Raw genomic sequence first — 22,124 nt, forward strand, 5'->3', positions numbered from 1 at the left:
GGTAAGATCCCATGTGGCAGTAAAGTTGCAAATTACTTTTCAGTGTTCTGAAATCCTTAACAGTCTTATATGTGTTTACATTCTGTTTGTTTGAACTATAATAAAATGTAGAGCACATGGTGTCCACATACATGACAAGTGGAACATGTATGTGTAGGACACCACAGTATTACTCATGGTAGTTATCCTTTCCTTCAAATTGCATCCCATTTTACAGCTCTCTGTGGGAGGTAGCTAGTATATTGAGACTAACTGTGGCACTAGGTGTCTTAATGCTGCTCTGTGATACAGTCAGCTGTACCAGTACAGCTGTGGGATGGGTGTAGAGGAAATAATGAGATGTTATCTCTGGTCAAGGACAGTCCTGACTCTGGAGGGTAACTCTACTTCTGTTACTGAACTTCAACTGCCCACTGACCAATTTCTTCTATAGTGTCGGCTGTAGCTAAAGGCTTGTAGCAAGATTTGTAGTTGAATGCTTTCACATGATAGGTAGAAATTTGTTGCAACCAATATCTTCAATTACTCTTAAACTTTTCCCTTACTTTATGGCTGTAGAATTGGTATGTTTGTGCAGCTCGCTTTGGAGGACAACACTCAAGCATGAGCAGAGAATTTGACAGAAAACTTTAGGTGGGATGTTCTGTGTGGCCTCCAGATGGCACTAGTGGTCTTTAGCTTTAGCAATTTGGATTTTTCCTATACCCTGGGTTTGCGAATACAGTTTGAGAGGTAAGGAGCCTGGAGCTACTGGATTCTAGCTTCCTATTTAGCTTTTCCTTCCATTTAACAGTGCGAGTTAAGTGCTGGGAGAGACCCTTTTATTGCTTCACACGGTGTAATGCTTTGGTTTAAAGCTGGGACAAAACTTTAGCTGTGTGGGGAGGGGAGAATGCTTTAACCTGTGGGAGTGGAAACTTTTTTATTCTTTACTTGAGGAAAAAAAAAACCAAGCCCACTGCTTAAGAGTGGAAGCAATTTGTAGCAGAGGACTGTGAGGTAAGATCAGGGCCTGGAATCAAAGGTGATACTAAAGCAGTCTAAGGGGGAACCCACAGCAGACCAAAGGAATCTGTTGTCAGGACCTCTGCTAGTGCTTGTGGTGCACTATGGTGACTTCCATGTTTTGAGTTTGGTTTCTGAAGGTAGGTAGTCTCTGAAGTGTAGTCAGGGTGACCCCTTCTGTGTTTTTTCTCTTAGATTTCTTTGTCCCTTTTTCTTAGTCTGAAAGGTAATGTTCCTCTCCAGTGTTATGCTTTGCATATTCCAAGTAGAAGAGGAACCTGACTGTTTCAGTAAAGTTGGTGACATCTGTCAGAAAAGGAGCGCTATCAGGAAGCCGTAAGATGTAAGGCTCTTTAAACGGAACGGACTTGGTATAATACACATTTGTGACATTTGACTACATACTTCCTTAGGCCTGGTTTCTTTTGACACAGCTAGACTTGTCGTGACATGATCTAGAATGGAATTTGAGGCTTCAGTGCTGAGAAGAAAGGTATTATGGATACAGTATGTGTAACTTGTGTTTCACTTTCCATTTGGAAGAGTGAAGAAAATATTTCCTTTCAAGGAGGTGTGAAGAGTATTTACCCATAGGGGTGTAACAAAGCCTTCAGATATTGCTGCTTGATTTGTGCTGGAAGTATTGAATAACTGCTCGGTTTGACCTGGCCAAAGTTTTCTCTTTTTTGTTGTTGGAGTTTTTTCTTTTCCCTTTTGCTTGCTTCCTTTTTCCCTTTTGCTTGCTTCCTTTTTCCCTTTTGCTTGCTTCCTTTTTCCCTTTTGCTTGCTTCCTTTTTCCCTTTTGCTTGCTTCCTTTTTCCCTTTTGCTTGCTTCCTTTTTCCCTTTTGCTTGCTTCCTTTTTCCCTTTTGCTTGCTTCCTTTTTCCCTTTTGCTTGCTTCCTTTTTCCCTTTTGCTTGCTTCCTTTTTCCCTTTTGCTTGCTTCCTTTTTCCCTTTTGCTTGCTTCCTTTTTCCCTTTTGCTTGCTTCCTTTTTCCCTTTTGCTTGCTTCCTTTTTCCCTTTTGCTTGCTTCCTTTTTCCCTTTTGCTTGCTTCCTTTTTCCCTTTTGCTTGCTTCCTTTTTCCCTTTTGCTTGCTTCCTTTTTCCCTTTTGCTTGCTTCCTTTTTCCCTTTTGCTTGCTTCCTTTTTCCCTTTTGCTTGCTTCCTTTTTCCCTTTTGCTTGCTTCCTTTTTCCCTTTTGCTTGCTTCCTTTTTCCCTTTTGCTTGCTTCCTTTTTCCCTTTTGCTTGCTTCCTTTTCCCTTTCTTTTCAAATGCAATTTTTCAGGAAGATATTGACCTCAGAGCTCGTTTTTGTTTATCCCCTAAAAGAACAATGAGTAGAATTTAGGAAGTGCTATTGTTGAGTAGGTTCCTTTTGTAGCTATTTATATCTCACTCCCAGTGGAATAAGCTGTATTTAGTAGGGACAGAGCCTTAGGTCAGCAGAGTGAGGTAACAGACTTCTGGAAAGTTCCTAAGAATGGTATCAGTGAATGTGCTCTATGCTTCCATGTTTTGGTACAATACTACTTTTCTGGTCTTGCCTCCCTCAAACTCTATCAAACGTCCTCTTGTGTATTCTGGGACTGGTCCATCTCTAGAAGGAACATGTGAGGATATTCAGCGATCTGTTTAGAGGGAGTGGGATGGGGTTTTTTTCTTTCTTGAGGCTTGAAACAATATTGAAGCTATGCTTAAGGCATAAAGCAGCATTGGGTAACTTAAGATCCTTGTCTATTGGACTGAAAATGTGGTGTCAAACACTTCTAGTACATATTTAAAAAAAAAAAGTAGATGAAGCATGCTGCCGTACATCTGTTAAATTGGCAGATATTCAGTAACTTGGTGCTGGAAAGGGCAGTTATCATCTAGACTGGCCATCTGTGATTCACAGCCTGGGGAACTGTAGCTGGGATCTTTGCATTGAAGGAATAGATTTGGAGAATGAGATGGTCTTGGCAAGCTTGGTCCAGGTTTGCATGAGGGTGTAACTCAGTCATCTGATCCTATTTAAAAATCTAGGTAGTCTCTTTATCTGAGACTTCCAAAATAGGTGATGGAATATACTTTTTGACGTACCTTTTGTATCCTAGTATGAGTAAGAGGTGCATTGCTAATAAACTATGGTCTTAATTATAAACTTTGACATGCTTTTGAAAGTGATTCACCAAGCCAAGTTAAGTGGAAGTCCCAAGGCTGCTTGTACAGCCAACTGTTGAACTGGTGGATTATTCTGGTTTTTGGAGGGGCATCCATGCAAGGAGAGAATAACAAGCCTGACTTGTGTCTGAAGTACAGCTGGAGAGGACATGGGGCCAGAAATAGCTGGTGCTATTTGTTAGCCTTCCCCATTTTGCCAGCTAGGGACGCCTGTCTCTCTCCTGTCTGACTTTCCCTCCTTCTGTGTACCTCCTTGTGGGACAGAAAGGAGCCTGGTGGGCCTGCCTTGCTTGGTGCCTGCAGACATAATGGGGACTTGACACATGGTGTGGGGAATTCATAGTGAAATGGCTCCTTGTTTTGGAGAGACTTTTCTAGAGCCCACATTTTTGCCTAAACTACCAGGTTTACACAGACTTATTTCTGAGCCTGAATGGCTGGAAGGGTACTAGCCCAGAAGGAATTTCTTTGTCAGATTTACACTGAATTTGAAAAATAGATCTAAAAAAAAAAGGGGGGCAAAACTGAGCTGAAAACCAAATATTCTTGCAAAGGGTCCAGGCAGTAGCAGCTGGGGGAGACTTTCCAGAGGGACACAAGAGTTCCCCTGGTGGCGGGGTAGATAGCTGGGTTTCACAGTAGCTGCCATCTTGCCGCTTGAGCTCATCCCCCTCAGCCTCACAGTGCCCCCTCCTTCGGTAGCCTGGCTTCCTAATTAGCACTGGCTCTGCTGGGATATTTACCTTTTCTGTGCTGGATTCCTGTGGTTTCCAAAGAATTCAGGTGCTTCCTTTGAGCCAAGGAATTCACATTACCTCACAGGCTGTGATTAGGCCAGAGCCGGCTGGCTCAGCCACAGCAGCCCTGTCCCCCTTGCAGTAACCCCTGCCTGGCAGGCCTCTGCTTCTTTGGGAGAGTAACTCACTGCTGCATGGACACCTGGGATCAGTCTACAACCAATTTGGTAGACATCGCCTTGCACAGAAACTGTGGAGCAGTTTTTTTCACTAGATGTCCCCACTGGACTTTGGACCAGTGGATAGTACATCAAGCCAGGAGACTTTCCTTGCTTTTGAATTAAGATAAGCAGGGTTTGAATCACTGAGGGGAAATATCTGTCTGCCTATCTATATATGTCTTTTAATAGAAATTTACTGCCTATACAGATACCTGTTACCTGATTTTTAGACTGTGTTTTTTACCTTGAGTTTTCTTCTGTAAAATGGGGTAGTTGGGCATCAAGCTGCTACTATTGAGAGCTGCAAGGAAGCCTACTATATGTTTTTATATATATTTTCAGTAATTTTTTTTAATTTTTTAAATATTTATATTTAAGTTATGGCCTAGTGATGCCCTTTGTTAAATCTGGCAGGTAATTTATTTAACCTGCCATGTTAATCCCATGGCAGGTAGCTCGATGCTTGTCTATGGTATAGGATGTGGCCCCTAGGGTCCTTAGACAAGGGTTTCAGTTTGAACAATCTACTCTTGAGCTTCACCAAAACTGCTTTTTTGGTTGAAAGAGTTGTTCAAAAAAAAAAAAAAAGGAGTGGAAAATGGCTCCTTGAGCAGTACTTGTATATCTTGCAGTGACATAGTTATAGTATTGACATAGCATATCACCATTCTCCAGTAATAACAAGTATATCTTGCTAGCTTCTGCAACCTGTCTTCTTGATGGTGTAATTTAGGAAATTCTGAAGGAAGGGTAAATAAATGCTAACTAGCAAATTCATTTTTGATCTCTTCTGTAGACCCCTCCTCATCTTTCATGTTCTTCAGACTATTTCCCCCCTCCCAGTCCTTTGAGTCTGTCTTTGGGTAGCAGAGGGTGGTCTTCCCAGGCATAGTGGGTCTCTGGGTGTAACTACATGACTCTACTGTTGTGCTTAACAGACAGGGTCAGTGTACTATGGAAGCAGAGAGGCTGGGCAATTCTTGGTGACAGTATGCACAATGACAAAGTAGAGAATGTGAGAAACGGAAGTTCACCAAATCATGGAGTGGCTGAATTTGGAAGGGACCTGTGGAGGTCATCTGGTCCAACCCACGCTGCTCAAGCAGGGCCAGCTAGAGCCAGTTGCCCATGACCATGTCCAGATGGCTTTTGAATATCTCTGAGGAGGGAAACTTTACAACTTCTCTGGGCAACCTGTGCCAGTGCTTGGTCACCCTCATGGTGTTTCCCTATGCTCCATAGGTTCAAAAATTGTACTAATGGCAGTGCATAAGTTGAAAACTTGCAAATTTGTTATGGAAAGATGAAAAAGGAAAAGAAGTCTTTTTTTTTCCTGTCCCTGCAGACATCTGGTAAAACTGCTCTTAGATCTTGTTCTTTAACATAGAATTGTTTGAATAATTTTATCCAGCTTTGGTTAGAGAAACTCTGCCATTAGAGAGATGTCACCAAAAATCCTTTTTATGCTTAGTAATTCCCTTACAAGCTATGTCTCTTGTTCATACTCAGTTGCTAACTGACATATCAGGTGGATACTGTGTAGATACGCTGGTCGGAGATAGGGTAATTGTGGTGGTCTCTAGACTTCCATTTTCTGCCCTGTACTGCAAGGGAACTGGTTCCCAGGTGGCATTTTGGAGTCCAGACCTTGGCAGTGTTCAAAATGGAAATATCTGTAGTTCTGTCTACGATTTCTAGTCCGATGACCACCCTTAGGGCGTCTTGTTTCTTTTCACCCTGATTTTAACAGCAGTTCATGGGAACCATAAGGAGAATTGAACGGTGCAAGCAACTTTCTTTGTGGCCTTAGTTCCCTAAACAAAGTGGCAGTTAATAGACTACCAGGGAAGCCAAAATCTATTACGGGGGAGGGGAGGGAAGTGAGACTGAGAAAGTGACTCCAAGCATAAAATGTGAGGAGCGTGCTTACAGAAACACTATGCTGGTTATTTCCAGGACATTTAGGCAGGAACTTTGTGTGCAGTCATGGAAAAGACTATCATAATGTGTGCTTTTTCTGTAGCACTTGTTTGAGAGAAAAGGGATTAACTTCTGTCCTTCTTCCCACTCCAGGGTCTTTTCTCCTCCTCCTTTCCCAGGCCCTGGCTAGATGGCTCAAATAATCATTCCAGAGCTGCCAAGTTTCATGCAAAACTATGTAACAACTTATGTAAATATTCAATGATCCAGCATATGACAATCTTTACGTTGTGGTCAGTTCATTTCCTGAAGTAATGCTAGGGATAAGGCAAAGAGTGGTGTATAGCCCCTTGGGTAGTGTCCTGACTGAATGCATGACAGTAAAAGGGTAGGTTGTTTGAGTTCAGGCAGTGTAGGTGTGTGGGTTAGGGGCAATCAAAGTTTGGTGTGGTGGATTTGGGGATTTCTAGAGATAAGTTTGTATGGAGTACACCATCGACGCATGGGAACTCATTGGCACTAATGTCCTGGAAAGATGACGAGGCACCAACGGTGGCGGATTTGATGGATAAACTCCGGGATTACAAAGCAAATCTTTCTTCCTCCCTCGTCTCGGCTGTGGAGAAACTGTCCCAGAAGGTTCAGCAGCTCGAAGAGGATATGTTCTACTCCCCACCAGTACAGACAAGTATCTCAGTCATTAGGAGTAAGCGTCCCTTTGCTCAGGAGAGACGATACACACCATGGGGCACCCTATGGTTTTACCTGTGTGACCACGGGGAAGACATGAAGTGGGATGGGAAACTTACCTGGACCCTGGAGGCACGGGTATGTGAGCTGCAAAGAAAAACAAAGAAAAACTTGGGGGGGGTTCTTCCAGGAAAGCTGCTGCTCCAGTTTCCTGTAAGCAATTCCCCAGACAGAGGAGTAGAAGCACTGATTTTATTTCTGATCCTAATAGAGACACTTGTGATTCATATTTATAAGTGAGTGATGAATACTATGATCAGGACTAGAGGGGGCCCTGCCTCCAGCCAGGTGGAGGAAAGGGATAACCAGGTTTACTGGACTGTGTGGATCTGACGGCCTGGCACATCTGACCCACAGGAGTATAAAGCTTTAGTGGACACTGGTGCACAGTGCACCCTAATGTCATCAAACTATATAGGGGCAGAACCCATCAGCATTGCTGGAGTGACAGGGGGATCCCAAGAGCTAACTGTATTGGAGGCCAAAGTGAGCCTAACCCAGAATGAGTGGGAAAAGCACCCCACTGTGACTGGCCTAGAGGCTCTGTGCATCCTTGGCATAGACTATCTCAGGAGAGGGTATTTCAAGGACCCAAAAGGGTACAAGTGGGCTTTTGGTGTAGCTGCCTTGGAGACAGAGAGAATTCAACAGCTGTCTACCTTGCCCGGTCTCTCGAAGGACCCTTCTGTTGTGGGGTTGCTGAAGGTCAAAGAACAACAGGTGCCAACTGCCACCACAACAGTGCACCGGCGGCAATATCGGACCGACTGAGACTCCCTGATTCCCATCTATGAGCTCATTCACTGACTGGAGAGCCAAGGAGTCATCAGTAGGACCTGCTCACTGTTTTGAGAGTCCCATATGAAGAAGTCTAATGGAGAGTGGAGGCTAACAGTAGACTATCGTGGCCTGAATGAAGTCACTCCACTGTTGAGTGCTGCTGTGCCAGACATGCCCTGTGGGCTCTGTGATGTGCTTTGTAGATTGCTAGGTCAACAGGAAAAAGTGTTGCATGTCACTTGTGGAGTAGGTGGCCTATTGAAGGTGGAGCTTAAGCTTACTTATTAGGCTTACAGTGAACTCTTAAGAGATGGGGAGGGAAGGCAGTAATTTGTCAGTGACTGAGTGCCAAAGGTCTAACCGGGGAAGTCCGAAGCATGACAGGGAAGAAGAGAGCTGTGATGCCTCTGGGTGAGGTACTGTTAGTCTGGAGCTTGAGAGTATTTCTGGAGTCTGAAGGAATTAATAAGGATTTCTCCCTTGATTTGCTGTTCCTGCTGCCCAGGCTACCTGCTGCCATTACTGCCACGCTACTGCTTGCTTTTGATCGCTCTTTCCCCTTCTCTGATCCAAGAGAAAGTGCAGTCAGAGGGAAGGCAAATGCACTGTTGTTGAAGGTGAGCTCTGTGGCAGTGTGTAGCTGCTGGTAGAGGGAACTATTTGTTACCTTCATCCAAGCTGGTGTGCACCTTTGTGACATGGCTGTGACCTGCTGAGACATGGGCAGGTGTGGCCAAAGTGATTGAATGTGAGTGTGTCACTTCTCTATTCAAAGTTTTGAATTCAGAAATGAAGGGCTTCTCTGTCCTGCTGAGGAAAGAGAAGCTGCAGTGAAAGAGAGGGAGGCTGCCAAAGCTGTTCACAATATGATTGCTGCTACTTCTGTCTGGGAGGCTGTATTGCTGGCAGCAGGTTGTGTGGAAACTGAATGGTGCACAGTCAACCTTGGTTTAACCTTTCTTATTTCCGGCTGTAGTTTTGGGGTAGAAGCTCTCCCACAATATTTCTGTTTGGAGGCTTTTGGAATCTGATTTCTTGTCTATTGTGTTAGTAGGTGTCCTTAATTTTCTTATCCCTTTCCTCAGATTTTAAAATGACAAGATTCATTAGAATGGGAGGATCTTTGAGAGAATGGGAGTGCGGTAGGGCCAGGGAAACAAGTTAATGGAAGTGAATATCTTTGATATCACTTGTTGTTCAGTTTAGACAGTGAATACAAGCAGTACATAACACCAGGAAGGGGAAGGTTCTTCCTATGTCTTTGCTGCTGTGAGCTGTATTATCTCTGTGCAATACATACCATAGAGGTGAACCAGGTTAGTGGTGTGATAGGGGACCATTCCTCCTGCATCCGCTGCCTTTCTGCCTGCCCCCCCCCCCCAGGTCCATTGGCAGGTGAAAGAGAGTTCAGTCAACACAGGAGAGATCCAACTTTGAAAACTTGTGGTTAGAACCTGCATTACAGAGAAAGCAAATTTGAATTCAGGCCAAAACAGAGTTGATATCCTGATGGTGGATAGAGAACAGACATCCATTCCTTTCTTGGTTACCACTATAATATTTTACGTTGTTAACAAGAACTGCTGGTTTAGATGAGGTGGGGTCAGAAGAACGCACTGAAGTGGTAGGAAACCTTCCTGTCTGACTAATAGTGGAAAATTTCACCTATTCCCTAGATTTTTTTTTTTCACTTGACAAGTCCTACAGGAAAAGTCTTTGTAAGAATTCTGAGCAGCGTGGATCCAGTTGTTGGACCATTCAGACCACACAGACTTAACTACCGTCAATACACAGCAGTGTTAAGTATGTTGGGTCTGTGCATTGCAAAGCCTATGGAGTAGTCCAGAACTTGGACTGGATCAGATCACAGTGGGAGAAAAAAATAGTTGCGTGAAGCAGAGCAAGGAAGAGGTGGTGTTAGTGAGCAGAAAATAGTGTTTTGAAGAGTTTCACGTCATAAAATAGTCTCCTTTGGCTGGAGATACACCTCTGCATGCGGACAGTCCTGCCTCCAGTTTAGGAGTATTCTTGGATTCCTGGCTGATTGCAGGCTCCCACATAGCAGCATCCACGAGTAATGCTTTGGCTAGGAAACAGTCCTATCCTGGCAGATGATGACCTGGCCTCGCTTATTTGTGCCTTCATCACTCTTTGGCTGGATTATAGCAATATGAGATACCTGGGCATGAAGCCTTCAGTGCTTAGGAAAATAGCTCGTGCAGAATGTTGCAGCATGTGCTTGTGGTAAATTGTGTTACTGGGAAAACATCAGGCTCGTCTTTTATTTTCTGGGCCACCTTACCGTAGAGTTTCTAAATTGCTTTTAGGATCTTGGCCCTTATCTTTTAGGTGACAAATATTCTGTTCTTGGAAATGGTCTGAAGTTGGGAAAGTGCAGGGTCCTGAAATGAAGTTGGAAAAGAGTAGGGCCCAGAATGAAATTGTCCTCTAAAAGATTGTATGATTTCTCAAGAGTTTATTCTAATCTCAGGTCAACACCTAGAAGATTTTACAAGCACTGAAGTTTTTGTGCTTTCCACACTTACTGTAAGGCCTGTTCCTATGACCTTAGTGTCTCTAAAAATAACTTGTAAATTTCTGTTGAAGCAAGACATTCTGTAGCATGCAAGTCTCTTGTCTCTCATGGAGCGAACAAGTGTGGTGGATGAATAGCCTTGTTACTACAGTGGAAGAAAGATACTGTGAAGTACAGTATGAAAAGCTGTAGAACTATAGAGTACTGAAGGTAATTATAAGTGGTATTTCAGTGGTAGTAACACTTTTCCATCCCAAGTAAGTGCAAAACAGTGTAAGCGGCATGGGCTATTGCCAGCGTTGTACTTGTGTTCTGTCACCATCCTATCATCCAGAGGCTATGGATAGAGGCTCTAGAAATAACTTGGATTTTCCATTTGCCAGCTTGCACTCAGCATAAGGCTAATAAGGCTGTCAAACCAGCTCTTGGAGAACGTACCACACTGGCATTTGATTCTGTTGTTTAAAGCTTGGGTTTTTTTGGTAGATTTGAGTCATTTAATGTTTTGGGTTTTGGGGTTGGGTTTTTTTTTTTGATGCATTGCTGAACTGGCCTGTGATATCCCTTAAGATGACAGCATCCTAGTAGAAGGGAAAGTTTCTGTACTGAGAGCTCTAAAAAAGCAGTGAAATCCCTTTTGAATAATCAGTTCCCATGGAAATGTAAATTCTATGGGCATGGACCTCAGACCACCTAATAAATAAGGATGTCTCTGTTGAAGGAAGCTAATGCAAGAATTTGCAATATAAAGAAGTACTGTTGTTGAGAAGTATTGCCTATGTCTGCCAGGGGTTCATATCCTCATATTTCTGATTATGTACATAATTAAAAAAATAAGAAGCGGATAAGCATGGTGAACCTAATTGCCCTCTGCTTCAAAGTATTGAGAGTGCCATAACTTTGTGAAATAGTTTGCTGCTTGTGTTCAGTATCTTCCAGGATCTGACTGAAAACGTATTATCAACAAATGCTTTCAGTATGCTGCCAATAAATGATTGTTAAGGTGGAGATGATGAGACCATAATTAAGAACAAAATATATGATAGGGCTGTTGTCACTATTTTCAAAACAGAAGTGCTAAATCCAGGAAATGTACAGTTAAACCGGAAAGAAATTCAAATACTTTAAGCTGTGGAAATATGTGGAAAGGGGATCCAAACTTCCAAACTCTTTTCTGTTGCCAGCTGCTCTGACTTCATATGTAGTTAAAGCTCAAAAATATAGTGCAAATTTTTTTTCACTTTTTTTAACCTTGCTGCTTAAAGTTAGTTCCATCATGAAGTTGGTGGTGTTTTTGTGGTGTGTTTGTGTGGGTTTTTTTGTGTGGTTTTTTTTTTTTTACTTCCACTTTTGTGTTTAAGGATAGATTTAATTTGCTACGCATCTTCATGGATTTGCTGGTATAGTTCTTGTGGGGAGAGAGATATTTGTCAAAGTGTTTACCAGGGCACTACTACCAGGGCAGTAGTGGCTTCATTTGTACTAAGAAATGAGTTTTGGTTTTTTTGGCAGTCCTTTCTAAAGAAAGGATTTTTTTTTTTTTGTAACTTGTTAGATGTCCTGTATAGTTCATCTTCTGAACTACAGAAAATAATAGGGGAAGGATGAAGAGAGATGGCTATTAATAAAGCAATTTGGGGATGCATTCTCTTCTAGACACTAACTTCATTGCACAGTCAGATGCTTCAAATGCCCCTCCCTCTGACCCTTTCCCATTTCTCTTGAGCGCTGCTTCTCTTTTCCTGCTTTGAGGCTTCACTCAAAACTACTCTCCTTTTCTTGCAACTAACCCTTCTCTCCTGGTGCTTTCTTTCCATCTTGCCAGGGCTTCTTAGGATAGTATACCTCTGACTTACCTTTTACCCATCCTTACTCCCCTTTATCTCTTTCAAGACATTGGCATCTTAAACTGTTGTGGTATAGGAGGATAGTCAGAGTGAAGGAGGAGTTTTTTTGTCTTGTTGATTTTTTTGTTTGTTTGTTTTGTGTTTGTTTGGTTTTTTTAACTAGAACATGCTTGCTGTTACTAGCTGTGGTGGTTAGCAGTGGCTCATACTGGTCATTCTGCCAACCAGATGCCCTGGTTTCTGCCCTCAATCTTTTGTTTTATTTATTTTTCTCCAAACTTTGAACCTTAAAATATATAGATATTTTGAAACAGGAGTTGATTACAGGCAGAATAAGGAAATGATTGCAGTTGGACTAGGTGATGTAGGTCCTTTCCAACTATTCTGCTACATTACATTTAACTTGATGATGTGTCCTTGTCTGGATGTAGGACTTTGCAAATGTCGCCACAAATAGTGTTATCCTCTGCTTAAAGTTCAATTATTTTTTTTACATTGTTTTGTGGTCTGCTCCTAAAATGGTGACTGCCCTCTCTGTCCTGACTCAGCATCCTAACACTCTCCTTTGTTATGTCTGAAAGAGGGTGTACCTGCATCTGATTGAAAGTTAATTGGTATCTTTATATATTTGCTCCAGTGGCTGTTCAGTCATATCTGTGAAGTGATCTGACTTGCCTGTGGCTGCGTAATTTGTGGAGCAGATCAATTAGAGTGGCTGGAACGTGCAACTGAACAGATGATGAGCTTTCAGCTGCAGTGCATCTTTAGATTGACAAAGGTCAATCACGCAACTACACCTTTAGAAAACAACTTTTGCACAAGGTGTAATTTTAAACACTTTAAATTGGATCAGCTATCAAGTGAAACAGTCTCTCACTCTTCCTGGCTGCTGTTCCCATTCTCATGTTGACCCTTTCCTTTTCCTGGCACAGGTGACATGATCAGTTCCCCTCTGGCTGCACAGTGCAAACTGGAATGGAGGGGTAGCCTGGGCAGCTGTACTAGCAGTTGATTGCAGGAAGCTCCTTCTCCTCCCCCAGCAGCTTATACTGTTTTGGCATTCATTCAACCTCTTCTTAAGAGGTGTACTGGCAATAAGATTACTGTTTAAATTAATTCAGTGCAATTTTGTACTGTATTCCTGTGCTCATTCAGGCGCTTGTGGTGTCCATTGCATTGTGTCACCACAAGCATCTCTGTACCCATGCAGTGAACTGGTCTGATTTGATAAGTAGCTTAGCAAAAAAAGCTGGTTTTAGATGGCTTGCTGTGCAGCACAGGCAGTCCTGTGCCAGTATTGTGCAGGTACAATGAAGGTGGATAGCTGAGGAAAGAGAGTATGGACAGCTTAAGTCTGTGTGGCCACTGGAGGGGGGGAAGCTTTTCAAGTTACAGCTTTGTAGCTGGATGAGGGAGCTGATTTGCCTTTGTCCTTTTGGACCATTCTCTCTCTGACATGCTGTTCCCTCCGCCTCCCCCTCAACACAACCCCGTAAAAATCCCTCAAACACCTTACAAACCATTTGAATAGGCTGTTTTTCAGTTGGATCACTTCTTTGATTCATTCCAACACAAACATCTGTGGTGGTAGTGTATGGCTAAGGGAGTGGTGATGGGGTGCTTAGTTACAGTATAGGTAATGCCTTTCAATCAGGAAGTTGCCAATGTTCCCAGGCTGATTTAACTGTGGTATTGTTGGCTGTAACAGGATTCATAAGGAGACTAGTTAAGCTTGTAGCAGTGTCTTGCTCCTGATTGTGATCTTCCCTACAGTCCCTTTCCTTGTATACAGCTAGGTGACGTTTTTGAGATATGCAAGGGCTGCATAGTCCCTGAGAATGACAGCACCCTGGAGCAGATGCTGCCTTGTTGGATAAATTGGTCTGGCCTGCAGGTTGTACCTGGTTTCCTGGATGCCTCTGGAGAAAGAGGATTGGCAGTTGTAAGCTGTGTCGTTGTTGATGGTAGAAATCTTGCCCTTTCCTACAGCATCCTTGGAGTACATAAGAACTGAGCTGTGCTTGTATGAGACTTCAGGAAATATTGACTGTGGCATGTGACATGTAGTATGATTGCTCTAAAAGGACCAGTGGATCTTATGTATTCACGGCAGTTCCTACTGTGAAATTGAAGGGACTGTGATACTGACTGACTAAAGCGAAGTGGCCTGTTTGGCCAGAATGCCAGAGGACCACAAATCTAAGCAGTTGAGAACAAATGTGCCTAGCATGATGTGTATATATTTAGGCTGTGAAAACTCCCAGGAGAACAGATGGAGCTCCCCGCTGTAAGACATTGAAAAAGAGAATAAATTCATCTGGATGTGGCCCTTGAGAATAAACTGTATTTTTTTGTGAGGAGAGGTTGCATTTGATGAAGTGTCGTTACATGCATTCTCTCGTCAGCTGCTGTTGTTGAGTGATCTCTGTAGTAAGTCATATTTAGCAAGCATGTCGCTTGTTCAAGAAATACTGTGAATCTTTATCCCTCTTTACAGGTTTGCAACAGTGAGGTATGACCAGGCATCCAAGAACATTAAAAACCAGTTCATGCATCTGACCAACTACAGTGTCAACAAGAAGAGTGGAGATTATGTCAGGTACTTGGCTGGAAAATGGAACTTGGTCTGTAGAGGTTGGGTCAATTTACCTAAGTTGGTGTAAGGCTGGTGTAAGTCCAGGTAGTGCAAGGTAGGCCAGTGGTGTCACCTTGCTTCTTTCATTTATTTTTAGTTGTGATGATCCTGAAGTAGAGGATTATGGAAACAAGTGGAGCATGAGTGCAATGCTGAGGTACTTAAAACAGGAGGGGAGAGACACTGCAGGTCAGTACAGATCTTATTCTTTTATTCCTTTGTTGGATCTTAATCATCTCACTAACGCGAACCCTAAGAAGTCAGGGAAGAGCCCCAGTGAGTCCCATTTAGCACCAGAGCAGGGTGGAGGGAAGCATTGTTCCTTACAACTTACTTACTAGAGCTGTGCATTTATTCTCTATCCTGAGAGATGACTCCTATCCCCAGAGATGAGGCCTACCCCTTCCCTTTTGCAAATAATATTCTGAGACTTTCTCAGGGTGTATTTCTTAATATTTTACCTACATTTCCCGTTTCTTAAGGTCATTCCATTCCTTCTAAAAGCTTCCCTCCCTCTACTGCTCCCATGGCCTGTTCAGTCTGATGAGTGACCAACCTCTGGAGAACTGTGCCAGTTTGAATGACTCTTGGATGTGGTGTCATCTTTCCATGGCTCAGGTTTTTGCTGGGTGTTTTCATTTCAGTATGTGTTTCATATAAAATAGCTCCCTCTTCCACAACTTTGACAGGTCTGCTGGGAGTAAATGCATCTGCAGAGCAGAATCCAGGTATATCCTTTAAGGGATAAACTACCTGTGATACTGAGGCATCAGTAACACTACTGATAGCAGCTATGCCCGTGTTGCAGATGTGGCCAAGGAACACTTAAATGTTGGAGGAAGGGGTTTGAATCTGGCTGTCAGATGGAAGTAGACTTTTTCCCTGTCATATGCGTGCATGGCTGTCCAATCACTTGCACCATATGTTTTCAGTAAGCTGTGTACGCACAGTTATTTATTTGATACATTTCCACACCCCACCCCAACCTGAAGTATAAGATGTGCACTCTTAATTATTAAGTAAACTTCTGAGCAATGCAAGCAGGTTTCTCTAACTAGCCATTACAAGGCTTCTTGCACCTTTCTCTGATGCATCTGATTCTGGTCATAGGGAGGCAGAATGCTGGCTGGAAAGTGCTGGCCTTGTCTGGGCTGGCAAGATTTTTGTGCTCTGGGATGTTTATGTTCACTTAGACATTCTCATGCTGTGTTGCTTCCACTTAGTCATTTTCTAACACAGAAGTTCACATCTGAATTTGCTTGCATGCTCTTCTATAATTATTCAGGTCCCTGCATGTCATCATCTGAAAATGAGAAAGAGTGATTGTAGGCCTAGACTGAACTCTCTAGTCAAGCGGTTTGTACTAGATGTCCTTTGGGACAGGGATTACCAAATGTCTGTGTGGGTTTGATGGAGGTCTTAGGTGTTTGCTTGTGCTCCCTTTGAGGGGTGGGGAATGCTGTCCTATCATCCCTACTGACTTTTCAGACTAGGACTCCAGTGTTCATTCATTCTGTCCTCCTCTCACTTCTCTATTACTTGTCCATGAAAACAGAAACTAAGTGTCGTGTTCTTTCTATTGCATGACTCATTCCAAGCCCAGTGTAGAATCCAGGTCTCCATCTAATGTGCATATTTTCTTGCCTTTTGCTCCCTCTGTCAGCTGCAGCTTCCTTACTGAAACTACAGATTATCTATAGGGTCAGCAGGACTGGGAGCTGTCACCAGTCATATAACTTTGAAATGATTTGTGAATCATGGAATGGGAACAGCTGCTTTAGAGGAAGGTGCAACATCACAGAACAGTTATCTCATAAAAGTCCACATGAAAAATTTTTGCATCTCAGTAGCTATGGCTTATTCTCTGTAGTTTAAGGGCTTATCTCACTAACCCACTCTTGTTTAATCCTTCCTAATACTCTGGGTGGGTGGTGATCAGACTCCAGCTGACTTGTGTTGATGTGCTTGTCACATGTTTCTGCTTACTTGCACTGTTCATATATACACTTCTATCATTCTCATTTGTGAGTATTTTTACACTAGGATACTTACATATGTATCTATATAGTTATGCTTGCATGGATTTCCAAACATCATTGCTTTCTCATGCATAGGCTCTCACATGCTTTAATTCACAAAGGCATGTGTCCATATGCATATTCTCATGCTTTTCTAGACATTGTACACTACTTCACAATCTACTTTTTCCTTTTTTTTATTTTCTCCTCCCCTACTTGCAGCACTGATGGCCAACGTGGAGGACCTGATTATCAAGACTCTAGTTTCTGCTGAGCTAGCCATTGCCACAGCTTGTAAAACTTTTCTTTCACATCGTGGCAGCTGCTTTGGTAAGGCACTGGGGGCATCTTTGTTGGTTGGCTCTTGAGTAGTGTTTGAAACTTTCAGCTTTCTGCTGCTACAGAGGAATGTGCATTCCCTATTGCAAGGAAACCGGATACTGGGTTTTTTTTCAGTATATGCCTCTGAGGGCAGGGGATGCTGATTCACAGCTGCCCCTGTGCCAGTGGTGTTCATCAGAATCTCATGCTAGAAAGTGGGATGATGAAAAGGGACTTCAAAGGGAACTGGGGAAGTGCTGGAAAGTTGAAGTTACTGACCCACTAGTGCCCTTGTAAAGGATGGCTGTGGATGGTTAAACATCCCTTTAGAGCATTTAGTATTTTCTGCTGAGCCATCTAGCCCAATGTAGTTCTGAATTATTGTCCTACATGCATCCTAGGGACGAATGTGTAATGCAGTGTCTGGAATGACGGTGGTGGTAATGCTTCTGGGCTTGTGCTTGTATGAGAGTACCACATGGTGGCGTCAAAGTCTATTTCTGGCAGAAGCTGGATGCAGAACTATGTGCTGGCAATGGGATTTGAGAACTTGTTGGCAGCAGATGCTGGGACGAGGTCCAGAAAGCAGCGGCTGGTACCACAGTGTGCCTTCTCCTGCTTTCCAGTGGCTGCTTCCCAACCTTCCCTAAAGAGGCCTCCTCCTGCTCTTAGCTGCCCTTTACTCATGTGGATACATGCACGAAGATGGAGTCTCGGGGCAGGGGAAGTAAGTCTAGAATTAGTCTCAGTTAGTGCTTAAACCAAAGATGAAGCTTGGCTTAAGATATTCTGTGTTTAGGTATTGGGACTTAGATTCAAACTAGCTGTGACAGGTAAATCCATTTGTGTGATCCTTGCATTGCACTTGAGTATTGGCAATTCTGCAGCTTTCAACACTCTAACATAAATGTTGTCATCTTTGGATATTCAGGGGTGATGAGACAGTCAAGAATCAAGGAGGTAGCCATGGCTGAATGTTGTTTAGTTACCTGTCAAACTAGCTACCTCTCTGACCTTAGCTCCTCCTGCCTGACTATGCCTTTGTTCAAAGTTGGAGAGCCTTGGCATACATGGGGACTTATCAGTTAGATAATCGTTTTAGTGAAGTAGCAGTTTATCAGCTTCTCAAGAAGTATCAAAACTGGATTTAAAAAAGCGCACCAAAAAACTTTAACTGTCTCTTTTTTTTTTTGCTTTTCCCTTTTCTTCCCTTAGTTGTGTTTCTAGATTCCTCTGAGCTGTGTATGTGGAAACTAATGTTCCTCATGTACTTTCAGCTAGGCCTGGCTCTGAGGTTATCCCACTTCCTGCTGTCTCCCCAGGGCTGCACTAACCACCCTCTCAGATGCTCCCCCACAAATAAACTGTTTTGTTCCATTTATTTCAGTGTAAACATAAATTAAGAGCTTCCCAGGAAAGAGAGCTTAAGTAGGAGCCATACTACTTCCCTAGGGAGCCTGAGGCATTTCCAGAGCACTCTCCTTTCTGCCACCTTCCCTCACAATTAAGTGGTGGTCCTTGTCCCAAGGATTTGAACTGCTCTTGTCATGCTGTATGGCTCATTCTTCAACCGTGTGTCATGTTCTGACACTCTTTGGTTATGCCATTTTAACCCCGTTGTAAAAAAGGCAGTTTTTCTAGCTAGAAATGTTCAGAATGGCTGAGTTCATAGATGTTAACATGAGGGAGAAAACCAGGAATGCAGATTTCAGGGCAGCATGCAGAGACTCCCAAGAGCCTTTTTTTTTGTTTTTTTTTTTTTTGTTTGTTTGTTTCATTCTGGGCTATGAACAATGAAACTGCATGTGTGTCCTGAGAAAGACTGATAATTTGAAAAGTATCTCAGACTTCAGAAACCTGTATCTGAGATTCAGATACAGAGGTAGGCCTTGTTTGGAAAGCTTCTAGAAAAATATGACTAACTTAATGTGTATTCTACTGTAGTCTTTGTAATGCTGTTCTAAGGAATAGTACTCCAGCACAATTGCCACCTTTTTGCTAAGCATTAAACCACAAGTACTTATTTGTCTAGATTAGGTTGCCCACTTTATTTCTCTGACAGTTTAGCACTGCTGTGGTCCTCCATTCCTTTCCCAAGTAAATGTTTTTTACGTATTTTACTTGTTTTCTAGATTTCAGGGACGAGACTCCATTCATGACTTCTTCATGTTCTAAAATAAGACTGGTGAGACAGTCTGTATGGTTCCAGCTACCCATGCTTGCCTTAGAAAATGAGTGGTAGGTCAAGATGATTCTTTTCGTAATGTCAAAGCAGAGTGCTGCTGACAATTTGTGGAAAGATTGTAGAGAGTCCCCTTTTGGCCATGTCTTGTGAGCTGTTTAGTTCATTCTAGTAATAATGAGTTCTCAGAGGACTTGGGATGCTCACTAGTTTTGTTCCTTTGAAGTGCATCACAGAAAGTAGTGTAAGTGCTACCTGATTTTATTGCAGCCTTGTTCATGCATTGTTACTAACAATGTGATCTCAAGCCTCTATTTTGTTCTTTATGATTAACTAATAATTCCTCATGTAAAATTAAGCTGCAAGTGAAAATTGTCTTAACCAGTAGCTCCAGAGGAGGGCATGCTGCAGGACTCTGAGCCACTGCATTGTCCTGAAGTTGGTCTCCAGCTGAGTTGTTTGTTTGCCTCTGGAGCCTTCTTTAAGAGAAACTGGATTTTGCACTGACTTTGAGGGACATGACATCTCAGTGGGAGCAGGAGGTATGATAGGGATACATATGCTCAAGCCAATTAAAGACTGCATTGTTCTCCCTCCTGGAGTAAGCACTTCTGGGTAGGCTAGAAAAGGCAGTCAGGCCTACTTTCAAACAGTCTGAAAAACCTCTCAGGTCTTTTGATGATCCAATGTGCCAAGGTAGGTTTTGTAATATAAATATGCCTTCAGAATTGAACAAAACTGTCAGCTAAACCTGAAGCTGAGTTTAAGGGATTGGTCTTCTAGTGATAGTTCATGTTGGAGTAGGGGTCTGTACTGCACTGTTTTACTTACTTGTCACTTCATAGCCCTAAATGGTACCTAAGTGATTGTTGCTGATTTAGCACCCCGAGCTTAGCTGAAAGAGGCAGGATCCCTGTTGGTGCAGGAACTTTCTGGTTTCTTTAGGAAGCTGTTCTCAGCTTGGTAGCACCTGTTTTCTTTCTCAGGGTGCTGGGGCAGACCTAGAAAGAATTAACTCTTCCAAAACGGCCTTAAAGAAATTACCAGCATTGTCAATTTATCATCAGTGGACTTGTGTTACCAAAGTCTGAATTAACCCTGGCTTCTCATTCCATCTTCTACTGCCATTGCTTCTTGTAGTGACATTGAGGTCTTTAGCAGATGGATGAGAACATGGAAGTGAGGAACACCAGGTTATTCTTGTCTCCTAGTTTGCTTGGGGCTAAGGTTGTTGGAGTTTAGGAGCTTGAAATCAGAAGAACTCGGGCTAATGAAGTCAGGAAACATGCTCTCTTTGTCCTTCACCTCATGTACCCATATATCTATGGAGTCAGCTGGCTTTTATTTTGATCTACCTGCTACTATATTTTCTATATTTGGCCACCTAAGTTTGTTGAAGAACAAGCAGCAGCATATCTACTCTTCTGTTCCTCAGAGACATAAGGTAAGTTAAGCGATGTCTGAAGGTGGTTACTGGGATGTTAACTTCTTCACTCACTATGATCTCACATGCTGGGTTGAAGAACTTTCTCCTTCATGGGTGATAATTTATTTACTCTGGAAGATTAGGATTATAAAGGGAGCTCAATTTGTGCCAAGACTCCTGTTCTATATCTATAGGTGATAAGCCCAACTGTAGTCTTCTCTTCACCAAAGAAAGTAGTGGTTTTCATAGAAGGAGGGCAACCGAGATGGTGAAAGGTCTGGAGGGCAAGGCTTAAAAGGAGTGGCCTATACTGGTTACCAGAGAGAGGAGATCAGCACCACCTGCTCTGCTGCCCTCTTGAGGAAGTTGAGGACTGTGATCACAAGGAAATGGACTGAAGCTGTCAGGGGAAGTTCAGACTGGATATTAGGAAAAGGTTCTTCATTGAGAGGGTAGTCAGTCACTGACACAGGCCCCTCAAGGAAGTGGTCATAGTACCAACCCTGTCAGAGTTCAAGGAGTGTCTGTACGATGCTCTTAGTGATATAATTTAGTTTTAGGTAGTCCTGCGAGGAGCAGGGAGTTGGACTTGATGATCCTTATGGGTCCCTTCCAACTTGAGATATCTAGAAGACTTCTATTGGGAATGTTACTAAGTGTCCTTCAGGCTTCAGCAGAAGGAAAAAAGGTTGAGAAGTCATAAGTGATGGTCTTTCTCTGATTACCTATTGTGGAGAAAGTGCCCCTAAGTGAGATAGTTACACATTTGGCCAAGCTAGTATGACAAACTCTGGCAGGTGCAGGCTGCATCTCATGAAGTAGACAAGAACGCAAACATGTGGAATTACTCTGTCCCCTGTTGTTGGGTCCTCTCCTGTAATAACAGCGAGAGATAAACCTTTCTCTGTTAATATTAAGTTCTCTAGAAAAATGAATTAAGCTGTAGTATTTGGAGTTCAAGGCAAATTCCTGCACAAGACTACAGGACTTGTACTTTTCCCAAAGTCTTTGGTGTCTAGAATAGAGGCTTCTGTTACTTGATATGACTTGGTGTGGCCTTTTGCTTATCAAAGCCTAAACTGTTATGCTGGCCTTTTGTAGAGTAAGAGGAATGATTTGGGACTGTGGTAGCTCCCAAGATGTAGATTTGTTCATGTCCCCGTAGCCGTTAAGGTGTGCTCTACCAGGGTTGAAGCAGGTACTGTGCCATCACTAGATAAAGTGATGGAGTTCGTTGATGGATAAAATTATAGAGTTCTTTTACAAAATACCGTGTAGTCTCTGAAGCCTCAAGTTTGGCAGTATGTTCAACAAAGCAGTAAGTCCATCACTATACTCTTAGAAGGTTTTCTCCCTTGCACTGAGTGGTTGCTGCTTTGGATGAAATTGTAGCACAGTTAACTTTTCTAACTGGACCTCCTTGATACATGTGGCTATAAGCATCATCTGCAGGACACCTTTTATATAAAGCACAGAAAGAGTAGGAAGGAGAAAGGGAAGACTTGAATTTCAGTGGCACAGGTATAGTTCCTTACATTAGGAATGTCTGAAAATATGCTTCTGCTTAAAATGAGATGATCTGTTT

At 42.8% G+C, this 22,124-nt stretch overlaps 1 protein-coding gene across 5 annotated transcripts in view; it reads left to right on the forward strand.

Moving 5' to 3' along the window:
- TTLL5 (tubulin tyrosine ligase like 5) overlaps nt 1–22,124 on the forward strand; it is a 146,680-nt gene that overhangs the window by 13,020 nt on the left and 111,536 nt on the right. For 4 of the 5 annotated variants that reach the window (XM_064460414.1, XM_064460413.1, XM_064460416.1 and 1 more), the window contains 3 exons: nt 14,455–14,556; nt 14,690–14,781; nt 16,833–16,940. In XM_064460414.1, the coding sequence (XP_064316484.1) occupies nt 14,455–14,556; nt 14,690–14,781; nt 16,833–16,940 (302 nt within the window). The remainder of the gene's footprint in view (nt 1–14,454; nt 14,557–14,689; nt 14,782–16,832; nt 16,941–22,124) is intronic. The other variant, XM_064460415.1, reaches the window with a different exon arrangement.

This window comes from Phalacrocorax carbo, chromosome 9 (genome assembly GCF_963921805.1).
Source record: "Phalacrocorax carbo chromosome 9, bPhaCar2.1, whole genome shotgun sequence".
Taxonomy (NCBI): domain Eukaryota; kingdom Metazoa; phylum Chordata; class Aves; order Suliformes; family Phalacrocoracidae; genus Phalacrocorax; species Phalacrocorax carbo.